At 35.9% G+C, this 20444-nt stretch overlaps 4 protein-coding genes across 4 annotated transcripts; 1 reads left to right on the top strand and 3 right to left on the bottom strand.

The window, feature by feature from the left end:
* Positions 1–985: 985 nt before the first annotated feature.
* On the bottom strand, positions 986–1572 carry LOC147936291 (uncharacterized). The gene is made up of 2 exons (XM_087468671.1): positions 1507–1572; positions 986–1408 (listed from the first exon to the last, which is right to left on the bottom strand). Exons 1-2 carry the CDS (start codon positions 1570–1572, stop codon positions 986–988), a joined length of 489 nt encoding a protein of 162 aa, XP_087324797.1.
* A 7796-nt stretch (positions 1573–9368) lies between these two features.
* On the top strand, positions 9369–11975 carry LOC104719279 (cytochrome b561 and DOMON domain-containing protein At5g35735). Its single transcript, XM_010437162.3, has 2 exons — positions 9369–10208; positions 11162–11975. The coding sequence occupies exons 1-2, from the start codon at positions 9582–9584 to the stop codon at positions 11747–11749; spliced, it is 1215 nt and encodes a 404-aa protein (XP_010435464.1). The 5' UTR covers positions 9369–9581; the 3' UTR covers positions 11750–11975.
* Positions 11976–14322: 2347 nt separating this feature from the next.
* Positions 14323–14945, bottom strand: LOC104719278 (uncharacterized). Its single transcript, XM_010437161.2, has one exon. The coding sequence runs from the start codon at positions 14775–14777 to the stop codon at positions 14475–14477; it is 303 nt and encodes a 100-aa protein (XP_010435463.1). The 5' UTR covers positions 14778–14945; the 3' UTR covers positions 14323–14474.
* Positions 14946–16532: 1587 nt separating this feature from the next.
* On the bottom strand, positions 16533–20070 carry LOC104719277 (uncharacterized). Its single transcript, XM_010437160.3, has 13 exons — positions 19656–20070; positions 19380–19495; positions 19256–19294; positions 19073–19165; positions 18869–18985; positions 18614–18709; positions 18372–18485; positions 18140–18193; positions 17893–17940; positions 17425–17575; positions 17179–17344; positions 17017–17086; positions 16533–16933 (listed from the first exon to the last, which is right to left on the bottom strand). Exons 1-13 carry the CDS (start codon positions 19735–19737, stop codon positions 16685–16687), a joined length of 1395 nt encoding a protein of 464 aa, XP_010435462.1. The 5' UTR covers positions 19738–20070; the 3' UTR covers positions 16533–16684.
* Between the last annotated feature and the right edge of the window lie 374 nt (positions 20071–20444).

Below are 20444 nucleotides of genomic sequence, written 5' to 3'. Positions count from 1 at the left end.
TTAGGAGATAGGATTTAGGATTTAGAAATTAGTTTTGTAGTTAAAATTTTTCTTTTAAGAATATTTCTGAAAAAGAAAACTCATAATAATATTTTAATGGATAATATTAGTAAATAGCATTATATTCAAAAAAACTAAGAAAATACCATTGTGTCAGAAAAATTAGGTAACTATTATTTTTTCAGAAGGAAAAAACTCAAAATTACCCTCAAACAAACGACAAAAGTACATCAGTGTTTTGTTATTTGTGAAAAAACATGTCAGTTAATAAAAATATCATGATATCGTAATTAAAGAAGCGTATCATTAAAGAAAAACAATGTGTTTTAATATTAAAAATTCTGTTTTTTTTTAATTTAATTTTAAATTATATTCAAAAAAAATGTTCTGTTACAGCGTTTGCATAGAACTTTACTCTAAAATAGAAACTAGACTTAAAACAGACTTTGACACAAACTAGACACAAGAGGATAACCAAATTTGGAAAGCCTCATCAAACCGCCGGTCCCCCAAATGACCAACAGCTAAGAGCTGATCACGAACTTTCCAATCAACCCATCCAACCAAACTTGCAGCAGTATTCGGTGAATCTTCATGCCTTCTTCCATTACGCTCACGCCAAACCGTAAACACCACTGCTTGAAAAACGTACCTGATGAGAAACCCCTCTACTCGTGAAAGGGAAGCTTGAGAGATATGATCGATTAAGGTTGACCAATCAGTGGTAATTCGCCTTGAGCAAACCCTTAGCCAGAGCTTGCCACACCCCGGAGACAAAAGAGCAGGAGAAAAACAGATGATCAAGAGTTTCTAGTGCAGAATGGCAAAAGCTACAAGTTCCTGCTGCCCCCCCCCCATTCCACGTAACCATGCAAGCACCAGTTGAAAGACGGTCCTGAACAGCCAGCCACACACAAAAGGAGAATTTGGGAGTACAATGAGTAAACCAAACCCTCTTATGCCATGCGACAGTACTAAATGTTGTTCATATATGGTTCCAAGTATCTCTTGTTGAAAAATTTGGTCTAAAAACATCATTCTTCTTTCGCCATAGTGTTTTATCAGCAACCTCCATACATGTGTCCCTCCGAGAGTACAGAACTTGTTCCACAGCGTTGAGCTGATCACCTCGGTGTCTTCGTCTACGACGACTAGCCCACACGTCGGCCAAAGAACACTGCCTACTTATCCCCAGATCAATGATCCCTCGTACACCCACCACTTCCAATAACCGACCCATATCCGACCACCTATCATACCAGAAAAATGTGGATTCGCCATTGCCCACTTCAACCTTACAAAAATCACTCGCCAATCCCCAGAATTTCAGCAGTTTTTTCCATATCCAAGAACCGACAGTCGTAGAATCCTTTACTGACCAAAACAAGGCATACTTTAACAAGTTTGTCTGAACCCAAAGAACCCACAACGAGTTCCCCTGCGAGACTACTCTCCAAATCAACTTAAGACAGCTAACCGTATTTGCTTCATTAAGAGATCTCAAACCAAGACCCCTTCTGCTTTAGGTTTACAAACAACCTCCCATGATACCTTTGCCTTCTGAGGATTCATGTCAGGTTTCGATCAGAGGAAACCCGCACACATTGAGTCAATAATATCAATACATTTTTTAGGAAGACAAAAAGCACCAAGACAGAAATTACACACACCCCAAAGGACAGAGGAAATCAGATTGAAACGGCTTCCGTAAGATAGATGATGTGCTGTCCAAGACCCTATCTGCTTGCGAATTTGCTCAATCAACGAGAACAATCTGCAAGTTTAAGCTGCTTAGTGACCAGCGGTAAACTTAAGTAACAAACCGACAAGCGACCAACGGGAAAAGGGAGACTAGCTACGTGAGGAGCCAAGACTGCAGGCAAATAAATGGTAGATTTCTCCATACTAATCCTTAGCCATGAAACTTTGGCAAACTCTGTAAAAACAACAATAATTCCATCAATATAACACCTCTTGCCAACAGTAAGCACCATGAGATCATCCGCAAAACTTAAGTGAGTGAGACTGAGCTTTTGACACCGCAGATGATAACCAAGTATTCTCTCCCCAGCAGCCTTGTCTAGCATTTTTGATAAGACATCCATACAAATGACAAATAGATACGACGACAAAGAACAACCTTGACGAAGACCTCAGAACTTCGAAAGAAACCAACAAGTTCGATATTCACTTGAACCGAAAATGAAGCAGTAGAAACACAGAGCATTATCCAGTGAATAAATAATGGTGAAAACTGCATAGCCGAGAGAGCTTTAGACAAAAAAGACTAGCCCTGGGCAATCGGTGAAAACCGATCAAACCGAACCGATCAAACCAAAACATTCGGTTTTCGGCAGAGAAGGAGAGAAGATAAGTACACCGATCGGTGAAATTATTTTATGATTTCGGAATTCGGTTTTCTCGGTTTGGTATCCGGTTACCGATCGGTTTATTCGGTTAAGGGGAACTTGATATAATTCACTAATGATCGTAGAAGAAAAAGATCTCGCCTCCTCTCCTTTTCATTTGCTTCTTCTCCTTCTAACTTTTCTAAACTACTTCTACATCTTGATCTTCTTAGTTCTTGTCTTTCTCCTAGTACTCTCTTCATATTTTTGTTTCTTCTAAATCGTAAGCTTTAAAGTTTAATCCTTACTCAACAATGGCAGCTATGACCGAGAATCTCCCTCAACTCAATCCGCCTTCGATGAACTTACAGTGTGAGGTTCGTTTTCAGATTTGATTATTGGGTCTCACTTATCTTTTTCATCTAGATCTTAGACTTCGTGATTATATCTACTGATTTACTTGTTTTTTTTCTTGTTTTAGTGAGAATGCCAGAAATAGAGTCTCGTTCAAAGCAACCTCACTTAAAGGTGGTATAGGGTCGTCGGAGATCGACGTTTGTGTCACCGTCACAGCCGCTTGACGGCAGCTTATCATATCTTTGTCAAAACCCTACCATTTGATTGGGTTGGACTATTGTATGTTGGGCTTTGTATATGGGCTTTTGATTGTATTTGTAATGAGTTTTTAGTGGATTTGGATTTTTAATAGAGTTAATTTTAATTTTTTAATATTTAAAACCGAAATAGAAACCGAATAAACCGAAGAAAAAAAATATTCGGTTCAATTTTGGAACATATATTTTAGTCAATAACCGACCCGAATAAACCGACTTCTGAACCGACCCGAACCAAATTTTAATTCGGGTCTATTCGGTGGGATTTTTAAAAAACCAAATTTCTCCAAAACCGATTAACCCGACCCGAATAACCTGGTTAAACCAAACGCCCAGGGCTAAAAAAGACCATTGAACCAAGTCAAACGATTTGGATATGTCAATTTTTATAGCACAACGACTAGAAATGGTTTCCTTGTGGTAATCCTTGAATAATTCAGTAGCCAACAACACATTCTCAATCAATAACCTATCCTGAACAAACGCCGATAGGCTACTGGAGATAAACTTTGGCAGGAGTCTCTTCAATCTATTAGCTAGAACTTTAGAAATGACCTTGTACTGATTACAACACGAAATAGGTCGATAGTCCTTCATTTGCCTTACTTCCAAAGATTTGGGAATGAGAGCCATTATTGTTGCATTCATACCCTTTGGTAAGAATCCCTTAGCAAAAAAAAATTGAACCGCTAAGACAAACTCTCTACCAATAAGCGACCAAGTAGCCTTATAAAACTCCACCATGTATCCATTTGTACCCGGAGACTTATCACTTGGCATGGAGAACAAGACCTTAATTTCCTCAACGGTACGGTAACAAACACTCCAACCCATCGACCGTGACACCCTCAAAATCACTAGGAATGGCCTGCAAAAATTCTCTAAAATAGCGTTCAGCCTCTACTTTGATGTCCTCCCCCGTTACTGCCACACGTCCATCCATGCACTGAATTTCACGAATACTATTCTGCGCAGGGGCGGATGCAAGGCAAGAGAGGGTGGGGCAGGTGCCCCAGACTGTTTTTTTATTCTTTTATACATTTTAGGTTTGGTCCAATTGGTGCCACACTCTAACTAGAAACAAAACCTGTGTCTTAGCCCTAAACCAGTGTAATTAAAAACAAAAAAATGGTTCATCCCAAAGAAATTTAAGTTAAAAGACCTACATAAAAAAAAAAATTCGCAAACAAATGCATCCAACTATTTTTTTCTTTCTTTCTTTTGTGTGTAAAGGATACATGCGAATTATTAAGAAAAGTTTATGATAGAATACTTAGATCATCATTGAAATAATTTTTTTCCTCTTCAACTATTTTTTTTTCTTACTGTTACTTTTATATTTTTTCCAATTCTAAAAATATCAAACATGTTTACAGTAAATAACTATTTTGTGATTAATTGATATTATGGAAAATTCTCTAGTTAAACAGATCATTTTTTTTGTCTGGTTTTATAACTTTAGTTTTCATCCTTAAAACTTGGAAATAATGTTATTTTATTTTCTATAGTGATTTTTGATAAAATGATAAATAAAATAGTGATAAAAATGTTATTGAATATAGAAACAAATCTTAAAATTCTGTAGTTTTTTAAATTTTTTTATACAACTTCCTTTTACGTTGTTTAATTTATTTTTATTTTTTAAAATTGTTATATAGTGCCCCAGGCTAAAAAATGTTCTGGATCCGCCATTGATTCTGCGTTTCCCTTGCTTTAGTCGCTCTGTGAAAAGTTTTGTTATTCCTGTCCCCCATCTGTAACCAATGCAACTTAGATTTCTGCTTGAGATACTTCTCCTCTAAGCCGCCAAGAAATCCCACCCCCTAGAAGCCTCATTCTCCTTCTCCATGGCTTGTGGATAGGGTTGCAGCAAATTTACTTGTTGCTTCTGGCAGAGAGTAGTAAAAGCATCCTTTATCTTTCACACAAGAAACCCCAAACGCATCTTTGCCAGACTCCTTAATCTGGGTTTTAAGCCTTTTAACTTCTTTGAAAATCGGAAAAGCGTGGAAGTAGATAAAAACAGAGTTTTAGTTTCGTTCCAATAATCACTTACAAACGGCATAAACTCCTCCATTTCTGTCTATAAATTGACAAATTTAAAAGGTCTACGCTTAGCAATAGTACCAGCTTCACCCTTAACCATAAGCCGACTATGCAGATGATTCGAGCAGCCCCCTGCAGCAAAAACAACATAACTCTGCTGGAAAAAAATTTCCCAAGCTTCATTAACCATCACTCGATCCAAATTCTTGAGGATCAAATCATTTTCACGTTTGTTGCACCACGTAAACAGAGGACCATGGGAAGTCATGTCTATGAAAGAACAATAATTTACCACCTCTTGAAAATCCTGCATCCCCGCTGTGATCTTTGGACTATAATCCACTCGAGAATGCTTAACCATATACAGAGTTTCATTAAAGTCTCCCATCAGTACCCAAGGCTTATTACGAAAAAGGGAGAAGCATAATGATCACGAATCTCCTGCCACAACACTTTTCTCGCCTCCACCGTATTCAAAGCATACACAAACAAACAGACAAACTCCTCTTCTTGATCATCCAACTTAACCGAACACGTAATTATCTATTCACTTTTAAAAAAGGGATCAACCCTCACATTGTCTCTCCAGAGCACCAAAATGCGCCCCCCGACTACTATGCTCATAATATGTCAAAACCGACCAATTTAGGAACAACTTCCTCCCCAACCTTGACATTTTTGCTTCACGAACCCTAGTCTCCAACAAACAACCAAACTGAAAATTCCCCTTCACCAACCCCTCTTTGATAACAAAATGTTTAGACATCTTATTTAAACCACAAACATTCCAGGAGAACCCTTACATTAATGTCTTGAGGAAGCCTTCTTACTCTGGTTCCTAGGTTGGTCCCTATTCGACAGAGCAGGAAGAGTCGATACCGTTTTATGTGCAGTTTTAGAACCTCTAGGTGAATAAGTTCGCAAAGGAACATCACCCTGCGAACCTTGAAGTTTAGAGACAACTTCTCGAGATGAACAGTAATAGTTGGATCCACCAAATCCGTCTGCAAAGCATCATCTACTGCAGTTTGTTCTTAACTTTCATCTTGAACTGCCCCCAAAGCAGAAAAGGAGTTAGTTAGCAGTGAAACACCAACAACACCAACCGGTGTTTGAACTTCTTTTGTTTTACTAGGACTCCCGCGTGTCGACTTAGGCGTGATCCAGACCTCCTGCGCCTGCTCCTCCACACCCTCCTCTGAGACAACTCCCTCCTCCGTACCACCCAAAACTGGTTCTGTCAATACATGTCCCACCGTACCAACAACCGCCCTTGCCTCCTCAACTGCTGGAACAGAGAATTTGGAAGTAGGAACCGCAGAAGAAGTAGCATCACCTTGCTTTTCCGCAACAACATCCACCACTGATAAACACGTCGCACTAAGGTGACCCCATTTCTTACAACTACCACATTTCGGTGGAAGCCAAGGATAACTATACTTGATAACAGAATCCAACTCCCCCTCTTCCTCACCAGTGAAACTATACTCTCCACGTAGATCCTTTGTCAAATCCGCTTCAATCAGCACTTGAGCTTCCTCAAAACTGACACAAGCCTCTGTCTTTGGATGCAACCAAATAGGTTTACCCACTGCACTCGCCAAAAAATCCAAACCCTTATCTGTGAACATTGTTGGTGGAATATTAGTGATCTTCACCCATAAGGGGAACATTTTTAGTGTTGGTTGAGCCTCCTCCGCAAATGGAGTCCATTTGGAAACTATCATAGGTATGTCCATGATATTCCACATCCCATGATTGAGAACCCTATGCCGCATACCCTCATGTCTAATACGGAAATTTACTGTTGATTTATTAACAGCGAAAACATCAATCAAGGTAGATCGATCCCCCAGCCGCCAGATTTTATTCACAATCATGTGAATTTTACCAACATGAGAAGCCTTTAAGTTGAGGAACTTCCCTATCACAAAGTCTTCCCAAAGAGGTTTTGCACCCTCAAAAAATTTCTTTGGCACAATCACCTTCTCCTGTCCGTCCACTTCTGAAACAACAAACTTTTGTTGCGTAAAAACACGTTTTGCAACCTAGAGAAAAGACCTCTTCACCGTCGTAGCAGGTACCGACGATGAGAGAGCCCTTGAAATCCCCTGAGTTTGATTTTCACCCAACAAACCAACCCCCAAACTCGCCCCAACTCCACCCGTCTCCGTAACCACCCGTTCCCCTTCAACAGTAGCCGTCGTTCTCTCCAAAACCGCCGCAGAACAGCTAGTCGCCTTTTTTCACCCTTGCCACGTCAGCAGAGAAAAAAAAAACTTGGTTTTTTGTCTGGCCGTAAAAAAAATCATGTTTTCAAAAGAAATCTAATCTTAATAAATAACGTATAATTTAAGAAAATAACTTGTTACAGAGAGGAATATTATGTATTCATGTGTAAGTTGATAAAGTAGTGTGTTACAAAAGAAAATACCATGAATTAAATAAAAAAGAAACACGACGACGGAGATTACAAGAGAAATTATAATCTAGAGAGATAAAGTAAAATATCTTCTGCAATTTGAAGGAAAGAAACCAAAAAGAAGAAAGAGGTGGCAAAAGGAAGAATTGATGTTGTTTTATGTGTTTGTGGAGCCAATTGTGATATATTATGACAGAAGAAATGATGGTGGTTCATGGTGAGAAGAAAAAAACAACAATAGAGATATAGGAAGGAGAGAAACCAAAGAAGAAACAAAGGGAATAAGACAAATCTTGATATTTTTATTACCTTTCTGACAAAAGCATCCTAAAAAATGGTATTTTCTTAATTGTTGTTCATTTCAGTGGTATTTTCTTAATTACCCAAGAATTGATGGGTGGGGTTTGGTAATTTGGTTATTGGCTTAGATTAAAAAAAAATATTTAGAAGTTATTTGAGGAACGTTATTTAAATAAACTTTATTTAAAAGAAGTAAAAGTTATATAGCTTAACTAAGTTCATCTTCTAGAAGGAAGTTTTTTGGGGTGGGTCTCAATGGTGGGATCCTAGTTTTCATGGCCACGATGTTTTGGCGTCATTTTGACGGCGTCCTTTCATTCACTCCGACTTTAGTCCTCCATACGAAAGTGCTTTCCATCTTCCTTGGGAGCTAAATCTTCTTCTCCTCTTTATCATTTTGTGTAAATGTCTTTTTTTTTTTTTTCTCTCTCTGGATTTTCGTCACTTGTCACAAAAGTCTTTTGAAAAACTAAAAGGAAAAAAAAAAAACTTGTCATAGGTTTTAGATTTTTTTGGGGGTAAGATAGTAAGATTAGTCGTGTTTGTCGTTGATTTGTGATTCACGTTCCCGCAAATCTGAAGCCCCCGGGACAAAAGGATTTGCTATGAATGAGACCGACTCCATTAACAGGGCCATGATAATCTTCGGATAACAACATATATGGTATCCTTCCAAATATTCTTCAACGTTCAAATCAACCTATAGCCACATGATTAACTAAAACATATTATTGAAAAACACTTCCACTATATATATAGTCTTCAAAAGTAGTTAATTTTTTTAATAAAATAAAATAATTTCTTATATATATATAGATAAAATTATACATAAAATCAAATAACATACAAAATAATTCAAATAAAAAAGAGAGTACTCATACAATACAACTAATTTTATTTTTAAAATATATATGCTAAAAGGAATTAAAGACCACATGTGAACGCATGGAGTATTGTGTGAGACATTTGACTATCATTTCTCCAAATTAACGAGAAATCTTTAGTTTTATATCATGGAAATAAAAGAATTAAAATCCCAATATGAAATCTTGTGACATTTTACTTAATTTACCCTGCACAAAACCACCATACATGGACCCGTGAATGTGAATTTGACGATGACTTTCAACTAATCTACTACCTAATCCACCGTAATTAACGTTTTCTCTTTTGTGTTCCTTTTGTCTTTGAGAATTGACCTCGTCAACTTTTCTGTCTTTTTATAACCAATATATGTTGATTAGAAGAATGTGTCGTACGTATAAGAAAGTTTCTTAATGCATATACTACAACATTCCACTATTATTAGTGCATAATAACAAATATTAGTGAGTCAATTTCATATATATGGTACGCTATTTAAAATCACTTTTCATTTGTAACAACAATCGGATTTGTTTTTAATATTTTAGAAGCTCTTGCAATACCAAGTGAGGCGCCCTATATATGTTGTTTGAAATATTCACCTCAACTTATCGAACGTCCCTACTGATTAAAACCTTAAAATTGGTTGCAAGTTGTAATATGTAAAACTCTTCGGTTTTACTTAATTATTATATAACGTAGTGACTTTTGTTTTCGAGAAAAATGGCGATTTGTTTCTAAAAACTATTCATATGTTATTGCAAAAGATTAAATAAACGAAACCCTTGATTAATATGAGTGTTATGGTTACGTCATATGTGAAAAAGGTAAAGGTACGAAATGGGCAAAATATAGTCAACAAAGAACAGCTTCCGACTTGCGTAGCCTTTAAAAAGGCATCTGCGTTTGCGTTAATCTATAAATATCTTGAAAAATAACCAATAAACTCTCAAATCTCACCCAACTTTCAAAACAGAACACAAAGACATGGATCGAACACAACAATCTCCAAAGGTCACTCTGTTTTCCGTGTTGGCAACACTTCTTGTCTTGACCGTGAACGGTCAGTCCGGTTGTGACACCCACAGGTTCGAAAATAACCTCGCCTTCACCGCTTGCTCTCCCCTCCAAGCCTTAGGCTCTTTTCTCCACTGGACCTACAACGAGGCAAACGGCACCGTTTCAATCGCCTTTCGCCACCCTGGAACCTCTTCTTCTTCTTGGATTTCTTGGGGACTTAACCCAAGTGGGACACTGATGTCAGGGACGCAAGCTCTTGTAGCCTTCACCAACTCAAGTGGCCAGTTCCAGGCATATACCTCTCCCGTGAATTCCTACACCACGCAGCTCCAACGCGGAAGCCTTAGCTTCGGTGTGAGCCGCGTCTCAGCGACTCTAGTCAATGGCGAGGCTACGATATTCGCAACTCTTGAGTTGCCGACGAATTTGATCACAGCTAACCAGCTTTGGCAGGTGGGACCTGTTGTTAATGGTGTTCCTGCGGGGCATCAGACGACAGGAGACAATATGAGATCGATGGGTAGGGTTGATTTCCGGACTGGTCAGGCAACAGCTGGTGGTGGAGGTTCTGGTGATAGGCTGACCAAGAGAAATGTAAGTCCAATTCTCTCTCAAAGATAATACTACTTTGGAAAATTTTAAAATGACCACAAATTTAGGTTTATGCAAAGTTACTAAATTCATATGAAACCATTTTTTATTATTTTTAGTATTTATTATGGAACCTAAAATTTGTGATAATTTTGAAGATTAAAAAGTTTTGACGATATTTTTAGAATAAAAAAATAATAGCATTTTGGGGGAGTCTCCAATAGATTTTTTAAAATATCTAAGCTTCTAATAGTAGCAAGTAGCCAAGAAAAATGTTGCATAATAATTTTGATAAAATATTGACGTCTGGATGACAAACTTGGTTTTATTATTAGATGTTATTTTGCTTTAATAAGACAAACAGATATTGACGTCTTTTCTCAACATATTGAAAATGAAATGATGGCGTACTTTAAAGCCAGACATTCAATTATTTTTTGTAAATTAATACTTTAATAGAAGCACCTATAGTATATCTTTGTAATTATATGGTAGATTTTTTATATCTAGAAATAATAAAGTGATAATATTTAAGTTTCTTGTAATCAAATATCAACGGCGCAATTGTTAAGTATTTTTCTTTGAAAAAGATAGTGGACTTCTCTGTCACGGTTTCACTTTCACCAAACTCAAAAATAATGTCTCCACTTCTTCCATAATCAAAACAAATATTTGAAAAGTTTTTTTTTTTTTTTTTTTGTAGAAATTCATGAAAATTCGTTTACGCGTAAAACCATTGAATATTCTGAGCAAATTCATTTGACCAACTTTTAGAAAAAAAAAATTAAAATGATTTTCAAGCTTGAAAAATCTGTCTTTTCCAATATCACAATATGAAAGTCTTATTGCTCTTAATTTTCAATTAGCCCGGGTTAACTTGTATATTATTTGTTGGAATATAAAATTTATTATTCTTTGGAAAATAACCTAAACATTCTAAACTTATGAAAAAACAGACTCACGGAATACTAAATGCGGTGAGCTGGGGAGTACTAATGCCATTGGGAGCAATGATGGCTCGGTACATGAAAGTCTTCGCCGATCCAACATGGTTCTATCTTCATATTGCCTTCCAAGTCTCCGGTTACGCCATCGGTGTAGCTGGTTGGGCTACGGGAATCAAGCTTGGCAATGACTCACCAGGCACATCTTACTCAACCCATCGTAACCTTGGAATAGCACTCTTCACATTCGCAACACTTCAAGTATTTGCTCTGCTTCTAAGGCCAAAGCCAGACCACAAATACCGAACGTACTGGAACGTGTACCATCACACCGTCGGATACACTACCATCGTCCTCTCCATTGTCAACATTTTTAAGGGATTCGACATTTTGGACCCGGCTGATAAATGGCGTTGGGCTTATATTGGAATCCTCATCTTTCTTGGTGCTTGTGTCCTTATTCTTGAGCCACTCACTTGGTTCATCGTTCTTCGTCGTAAGAACCGCGGAGGTAACACGGTTGCTGCACCGACTTCAAACAAGTACTCCAACGGCGTCAATGGTACGACCACCACAGGACCACATCACCAGGAGGCCTAGTTTCACTTCTTGTTACTACACTTGTTCTGGTTTGTTCTACTTCTACGCAATTTTGGATTCTTTTTCTTTTATTTGATATTTCATAGGCTCATGTATGTATGTACGTATACGATTTTATTCATTGTGTTATAGATATATCAATTTATGAAGTTATTAGTCTTTTATATGCGTGTTTACACACATTTTCCGGGGTTTTCTCATCTAATATAGTAAAAACTTTAGACTCTGTTCTACATTTCTCTTTTATTATAAAATCTTTTTCAAATTGTTTTTTTAAACGATGAATGTTCACGAAAAAGACATAAAGCTAGTATTTAAGTATTTTTTTGAAGGTTCATGACATAACATTAACTTCATAACATACTTGTGTTGGTTAGTCCAATCAATTTTCCTTAATCTCACGCCGTTGGGTGCCACTATATATCTTTGGGCATTACACTGCTTTTAACGCTTGTAGTTGTACGAGTTCCTTCCTAGGAAAGAGATGAGAGTTTTTCTTTCCTTGACCAAGCGGCCCTTAAGACAACATTCAAAAAATAACATCTTGGAGATCTTTTAGTGCCACGGTTCATTGTCCCACTTACTTGGATATACGTAATAAACCACTTATTTTCTTGTTACACTATACCACCAATTACTTCACATCATAAGTCTTCATTTTTCGTTCTCAGTGATAGCCACTCATTAGATAATTAGAGTTGGATGAAAGGTTTAATTATAAAGATTATTTTCAATCAGTACTAGTCTCATCTTATTCGATTTGCTAACACTCCCTCCATTGAAACGACTACTACTTTATCTATACCCGCTTCAAAGGTGCTTAGTTGGTCTCTCTCACTGTAACCAAGTTAAAGTCGCTCTCACCTCTCCATCAGCTAACATTACCTAAACCAATCCAAGCATCCACAACAAAATCTTGCCATCAGTCCTACTTCTTCCAAATCATTAAAGTTATTTCTCTTCAAAAATCATCCAGTGCCCGCGGCCTCCGTTATTGGTACCGAGGTAAATAAACAAAATCTATATGCACACACTTGTATATAGAGAGAGGATAAAATATTCTTCTTTGGAATGCTTTCTTACAATATTATAATATCAAAAAAAAAATTGATTCGTTATTGATGAATCCAAAAAGAGAAAATCGTGATATATCAAAGTAATAGTAGAATATATGTACATCATCCAATTCACTAAGAAGGATTAAAACTCGTATGAATATAAAGATTAGCTTATGAAGAACATATTCCATTGATGTTACAAAGAGAGGGCAACAAAAGGTGAAAGGGGACAAATATATATTGAAAGTGTGACTATCATCCATCCACTAAGGTAAGATAAAGGAAAGTATTCTTTAACTTAGTAAACTATTCCGTCACTGGTCGAACGGAATCTGAATTGCCTTTTCAGATCTTAGTTTATCAATCTAAAATTCCTTTTTACCATTTTCTTTTAATATTTCAACTTATTAAACATATAAAAGGATTTGGATAGTATGACCAATCCAATTTTTTTTTGTATTTTCCGGATAATATGAAACTACGTTGATGATGTTGTTTTCCTCTGATCAGCATACTAAATGGCACTTTTCCATGTTTGTTTGGATGTATGTACTATTGTGAACCTGTGCGAATGGAACAACCTTTTCGATATAGAGATTGATAAAGTTAGGTTTGATCGGGTTTACTTTTATGCGATCTGATTAACCACCTTTTACGATTTAAAGACCAAAACATTCCAGATCTCTAGGGACAAAGATACATGGATTCGTTATTTCGTTTGAGTTTGAGTACAAAATATCCCGGTTATATTAATAATAACATTTTGGATTTAATAATTGTATGTTGCATAAATAGTTGTTGGTTTTTTAATTTTAACCTAGAGAATAAAAAAAGAAAAGAAATGAAGTGTTTACTTTCTTCAACATATTGCACATATTTTTATAATATTCTGAATTCCAAAGATTCTATATTAATGAGACTTATATTTTCGATTTTGAAATCAATAAAATAATGGCCAATTGTCATAAATACCACTAAAATTAGTTTTTATTCCAAAAATACCACAATTTAGTTTTTTTCCAAAAATACCACTAATATGTAATTTTTTCCAAAAATATCACATAATTGAATTAAAGTTCTAATACTAAAAACTAATCCCTAAATTCTAAATACTAAACCATACCCCTAAAAACTATACCCTAAAACTAAATGTGTCAACTCAAACCTAAAAAAAAAAAATTTACATCCTTAAAAATCTGTTTTTGTGTTTGTGGTAATTTTGGAAAAAAAACTTTTGTGGTATTTTTGGAAAAAAAAAAACTAAAATGTGGTATTTTTGGAAAAAAAAAACTTTTTTAGTGGTATTTAAAAGAATTTCTCTAAAGTAATCTTGCTCTAATAATTTTTTTTTCTGTCATTTAAGAATTATTTAGGAGGCAGCAAGTAAAGAGTGCAAATTATGATTGATTAGCTTGACAAAAAAAAATTATGATTGATTAAAGAGTGCAAAAAAAAAAATGGCAAGAACAAGTGGAAACAGAAAAGAAAAAAGGAAAGCTAGAAGCATGCTACAAATACAAAAATCTTCATCTATATATCTATACAAGAACAAAACTTGTTCTACATCTCATAGATATAACACACTATACACAAGTAAGACTGAGAAGAGAATTAATTGTATTGCAAGATACGAAAAGAAGGAAAAATAAACTATATACTTTAATTAATTACATTAAAATAGCGTATCTCATGCCATCACTAACCATAAGATGGTTAACCTCCGAGACACTACCATAATCTCCGGACATCCACAGTCCATCAGTCCCGCTAACACTCGGTACCGCGAAGCAAGAGATGATCGACAACGGGAACCGCATGATCACAGCATTAAAACCTTCTCGTCTTCCATGAGCTATATCTCCCTGCCCTGAGCCTGCAGTGGACGGCTGCAAGTCAGTCTCGTCAGCTACGCGAGGGCTCTTACGAAGGTTTTGAAGGTTACGACGGAGTATGGAAAGCATCTGCGTCATCTCTGTCTCTCTGATCTTGATTTTATGATTTTTTTGTTGTTGTTGCTTTACTCTCTCTCTCTCTCTCTCTCTCTCTCTCTTTTGGTTATTTTCTTGAGTTGGATGATATAAAGGCAACTTTGAAGAGAGGAAGGAACCGTATGGGGCTTTCTTTTATTTGTGTATGGAAAGATTGATTTTGCAAGTGGGCAACTTGGAATTTGCTTTTCATTATTAGTGTTACTCTCTTTATCATCTATCTATATTTTATTTTCTTTACCCATAGTTTTGTAATTAATTTTTGTTGTTTTAATAACAAAAGAGACATGGTGGTAGCCTTGTAGGGATAAATTCCATTGTTCGCCCTCTATTATTTACTCTCACTATTAGGTGAACACCCAATTATATCTAAAAGTTCGATTAAGCACTTAAACCATCCACTTAGCTAACAACCGAACAATAATACAAAACTCTTACTATATAGTTAAAGATGTGTTACCATAATTGTAGGGAATTTGAGATTGAGACATATAGTAAAAGAAAGAAAAAAATGGAAAGAGAATGGAATATGAAAATGAGCATATGCATCTTAAACATACATTGTAAACTAGTTTTCTGTACTATCTCTTTTGGTAAGTAAAAACATCAAAGTACATGTAGAATTTTGGAAAACCTTCCCTTGGATTCTCTGGCAAATTTGGAAAAACAGGAATCTCTTTTGCATTGAAGGGAAAAGTTTTAGTCCTCCTAACACGATCACAAAATCAGAGAAAACATGCAGGAATGGCTTCATACTCAATCTTTGAAGGAGGTCTCGAATGAGCATGTAAAACAGTGCTTTTCCCAAGCAAAAAAGCGTTGGTCTCCTCCTCCTCATAGTTGGTTGAAATGCAATCTTGCATCGTCATGGGACAACACATCAAACAGCAGCGGAGCTGTGTGGGTTCTGAGGAATGAATCATGGACTGTTTTATTGCATAGTAGAATATCGTTCGGCGCTATATTTCAAAACAGGATGCAAAGATTCAAGCTTGGCTATGGACCATTGAAAGTATGCTAAGTCTAAACTACAATAAAATTATCAAAGGATAAAGATTTTATTGGAGCTGTCTTTAGGCCAAAAGTGTGGCCTTCTTTTAAGTTGCAGTCCCATCTGTTTGGAGCAAGTTTGGAAAAAAATTTGGATTGAAATCTGGCTTTGGAAGACAGGAACTCAAATCTCACCTTATAGCTAAGAGTGTTACAAGAGACGATCATCGCCAATCATATTTAGCAAACGAGTATCTTTTATGGTTACAAGATCTCTTTTTGGAGGATATGACTAGTCTTTAGTCAAATCTTATAGCTAGGTTTTTTGCTGGGTTGATTGTCTTTGATCCGTTTTGTAATTTTATGGGTTTAAACAGGTCAATCAATATATAATATTTCAAGTGAAAAAAAAAAACTAGTTTTCTGTATGTATACAAAATTATGGTGGTTTTATAATTTTTTATTCTTCAATTAATAAAATTAGTTTTCTTGATAAAATTAAAAAAATTATATAGTTTTTTCTTTTTTTTTTCTTTTTTTGACATTTCTTAATTTTAATTCAGAAAATTAATTTTATTAATTGAGGAATAATAGAGATTTGATATTTTCTCTTGTTCTGGCAAATTAGTAAGTACCTTTACCAGACTGACATTGTTATTACCTAACCTTTTACCTGAAATGAGCATGCCTACTCCTAACAATTTAGACCGAGTCTAGTTACATGATTTGATGGCATAGTCAAACGAGTACCCATTAATCTGTCGTTCATTGAATTTGGTTCAAATATATGAAAAATTGTGTATAATACTTCTAAAAGTGTCTATAAGAGTCGACGGACCAATAGGAAAACCAGAAATTTGCATAGGGATTAGAGGAAATAAACAAAAAAAGGTGGGATGCTAAACATCATGTGGTGTAGTAGAACCAAGTAATTTGTCTTCTTCAAGTGAAATCTCACCCATTGGATGTGATTTGGTGATCTTGTTCCACTCATTCTCTACTCTGAAAAATACCCACTGAAAGCGTCTCAACATCTCCATGGCTGTGATTGTGAAAACTGTTATGTAGTTGTGCCTCAAATGTGCTGATAATTTGTATGTCCATGCGCATCTCAGCACCAGATTGCTCCCTATCACCCAGAAATACACCTGCAACCTCGCAATATTTGACCGTTTCAGACATCACAATACGAAGAAAACACAAGGTGGTTTCATTGGAAACTGAATCTCACCCATTGCCGGCCATATAACAGATTTGATATGGCACTTGGACGGCTAAACTTGAATATCTTAGTGAAACCGCTGCACAACAGATTTAATTTATGTCACTGAAATATGACAAAAAAATGAAATGACTGTTTAATGGGTCAGAAGGTGAAGTTTCATCCTATTACCTCAAGTCCCAATCTCGAGTTACATCCCAGTAAAATGAGTAAAGTGAGTTGATGACACTTGAGAAAAGCCAGAGTGGTCGGTAAAATGATGTCCAGCTATCGGCCATTACGTGATATTTAAGCGCAGAAAGGAAGATGACGGGCACTGCTGTTGAATACTTAAGAGCTGAAAAATATTCACAGATCATCTACATTGATGATAGAATAAGAAAATATATCATCAGTTCTCATAGGTTACGCTTTTACCATTTAAAAGAGATGATTTTTCCTTCGTATCTTTGTATTGTCGAAGACATTGCAAAAGACGGCAAATGTAGGGGAAAACAAGAACCAAAGGAATTGCAATTTGATGACTCCCACAGACAGCGTCAGCTTCAAACCAAGCAATTGTTGCGACCTGAAAGTCCAGGAAACCTATTAAACTTCGTATGTCCCAACATTTCACAACAGATAACACAGTATGAAAGACGTGCAGGTCAGACAGACAACCAGGATTCCACTGAATTATCAGAAAAAACTAGGATAGCTACTAATTGGCTGATAAGTCATATTCATATCCAGGTGTTTGTCAGTCTTTAGGGTAAATATTCCATAGCTACAGATTGAATCAATTTGTTCCAGATTATACAAAAGAATGGAACTAGTTCCTCCTGCCTAAGAAATTTCTAATCTGTATTAGATGTTACCAATAAATAGACTGTGTAAACCAATTACCTGTCTATGCACCATTCGGCAGACAGAGCGCTCTAAGTCGGAAAATACCTGCATATTATTACCAATGTCAATCATAGTTGACAATCAAGTATGAGCAGCATAATCTATATCAGGCATAAATTAAAATGCAAAAGAAATGTAGAAGCAATTCCATTTGTAGGCCAGATAAAGAGGACACAAGTTACACAAATATCATGGAAATCATAATTAGGAAGCTCTTTCGTAGAACTATCTTAAACTTTTATACCTTTACCATGGAGGTCAGAATATCTGCCAAAAAGAAGTCTGGAAATGTAATTGGCTGTGAAACAAAAAAGAATCACATCAGATCTCCAGGCTCAAAAGAATTTATCCAGATATAATGTATGAGTTCCAAAAAAAACCTACACGACACTGATCAAGCATAACTCTTATAAGCAAAACCTAGAGATTTGTCACATGCAAGATTAATTTCAATCAACAGCTGTCTATCACTTTACCTGCAGTGGAAACGCTATCCTCCATAATGTTCTCAGCAGAAAATATCGGGATGACAAGTAGAAAATATCAAAAGGAAATATCAGAACCAAAGCAAAAGCAATGTACAGGAGCACCTGCAGCAGTGACAACACAAAAATTAGACATACCTTAGCAGAACTATCTGGCATGCAAAGAGGTGACAGAGTAAAGCAATACACATAACGTATAAGCAAAAATATTAGAAGGAGGACATAAAGCTAACCGGTTGTGAAGCTGCCAAAGATACTTCCCCATGAGAATACAAATATAGATACGCTGTCATGCTAGTTGGCACAATGATTGTCATCCACATGCTACACTGCAGCCAAATATTACACAAAAGAGAAACAACAAGATTTCAGATACAAACTGAGAACAATACGGAGATAGAGAAGTGTGCCTACTACTATAAAAGCAATCTTCTTCATGTCGAAGAAACCCAAGAAAGATAAAAACACTTGTATTGAACTTAAAATACCTTCCACATCTCTCTGTGAGTAAGGTGGTTATGATCAAGATCAAAGACTTTGGCATAATTGACACTTCCTTGAGAGAACACCCATAAATTCACTCCCCACAGCCATACCATCATCGTCTGAAGTATTCAAATGCCACATATACTCAGAAGAGGAAAAAAAAGTCTATAAGAAAGGGCAAAAGAGAGTAGACTCTGTGAACTTACCACAAGAAGAAGAGGGTTGTAATAAAGAAAAGCTTCATACAAAAATAAATCCCGGAGGTCGATACTCATTCTCATAACTGAATCCCAACCAATCTGTTCAAACAAGAATACAAACAACGTCCTTCAAAATGATCAAGGTCGTCAAAACTCCACCAAATAAAAAACTTACACAAAAGAACTCACCTTGCAGCAACACAGAGCCCAAAAAAGAAACAAAATAACCTGTAAAAAAGAAAAGCTTTGATCAAACAAATGGCATTCACAGAGACATTATATATGTACAATATCAATTGTTGAAGGAACAAACCTTAAATCTCCAGAGGAAAATAGGAGAAGGAACCATAGTTGTAATATGAAGTGGTGAACTTGAACCTTTAAGGTCACCCATTTCTGATACACCACCACCTAAATGACCGTCTACACCTAAACAAAACAAAAGAAAAAACCCAAAAATTTTAAGAAATCGAAAGCTTTTGGTAGGTCTCTCTTTACACCTAAACAGATCAGATTAGTATCTACAGAGGATCCACTACACTACACATGATGCATTGTTTGTTTTGAGATAGAAGAAACTTGGGCTTACCAGGATCAATGAAAACAGATTTGCTACCAGATTTACGAAGATGAGGACTGGTTGAAGAGATTGCTGCTGGATTTTCAAACATGACCAGAGTTTCATGGTTCTGTGGGGTTTGTTACAAAAAAAAAAATCGAATCTTTTGTACTAGTAGTGTTTTTATAAGGAAGCTCTCATCGTCACTTTTCACGAAGCAGATCGATCGAGATACAGACAGAGAAACCCAGAGGAAGAGAGGAATTGGGTGAGGGTTTCGCTTTTGTAGAGATCTTCAATTCAACGCATTTGAGTAGAGATTAAGCGAAACTCTTCCTTTTTTATTTTTATTTTCCCCTTCCGTTAGGATTTAGAAGACTCTCTTTTTTTTTTTTTTTTTTTTTTTTTTTTTTTTTTTTTTTTTTAATTTACATTTGTCATCATCATTATTTATTTTGGGCTTCACTAAAGTTTGTTTAGGCCCACCATTGTAACCAAAAGAAACAATTGGTGAAATTCATATCATATCATATGGAAAAACAATTTTCATTTGACATTAGAACTCATATATTAATTTATCAAAAAATGACTTTCTTCAAGACAGTCGTGAGCAGCCCCGGCTCATCATAAGTTTGACTTTTTTTTTTAAGCAAGTTTTGTGGATTTTTAACAAATTTTGATAATAAAGGTTCCTTTCCCATATAAAAAGACATTTAGAAAAAAACTGGGCCTTTTAAATCGATTTTAAAAAGAAATATGGACTTTTTAATAATCATTTTTAGGCTATTTATATCTATATATATTTTTAAAAACTAAGCC

This window comes from Camelina sativa, chromosome 10, assembly GCF_030686135.1.
Source record: "Camelina sativa cultivar CO46 ecotype springtype chromosome 10, ASM3068613v1".
NCBI lineage: Eukaryota > Viridiplantae > Streptophyta > Magnoliopsida > Brassicales > Brassicaceae > Camelina > Camelina sativa.
The sequence above is the reverse complement of the archived record's forward strand: the minus strand, read 5'-3'. Positions and strand labels throughout refer to the sequence as shown.

What these genes read in the sequence shown, in the direction of transcription:
- LOC147936291 (XM_087468671.1), bottom strand. Translation starts at nt 1,572, where the DNA reads ATGAATCCTCAGAAGGCAAAGGTATCATGGGAGGTTGTTTGTAAACCT. An exon ending in CTAAAGCAGAAGGGGTCTTG is followed by an intron (nt 1,409 to 1,506) that starts GTTTGAGATCTC and finishes CTTTGGGTTCAG; the next exon opens with ACAAACTTGTTAAAGTATGC.
- LOC104719279 (XM_010437162.3), top strand. Translation starts at nt 9,582, where the DNA reads ATGGATCGAACACAACAATCTCCAAAGGTCACTCTGTTTTCCGTGTTG. An exon ending in ATAGGCTGACCAAGAGAAAT is followed by an intron (nt 10,209 to 11,161) that starts GTAAGTCCAATT and finishes ATGAAAAAACAG; the next exon opens with ACTCACGGAATACTAAATGC.
- LOC104719278 (XM_010437161.2), bottom strand. Translation starts at nt 14,777, where the DNA reads ATGACGCAGATGCTTTCCATACTCCGTCGTAACCTTCAAAACCTTCGT.
- LOC104719277 (XM_010437160.3), bottom strand. Translation starts at nt 19,737, where the DNA reads ATGTTTGAAAATCCAGCAGCAATCTCTTCAACCAGTCCTCATCTTCGT. An exon ending in GGGCTCTGTGTTGCTGCAAG is followed by an intron (nt 19,166 to 19,255) that starts GTGAGTTCTTTT and finishes TTGTTTGAACAG; the next exon opens with ATTGGTTGGGATTCAGTTAT. An exon ending in TTCTGACCTCCATGGTAAAG is followed by an intron (nt 17,941 to 18,139) that starts GTATAAAAGTTT and finishes AATAATATGCAG; the next exon opens with GTATTTTCCGACTTAGAGCG.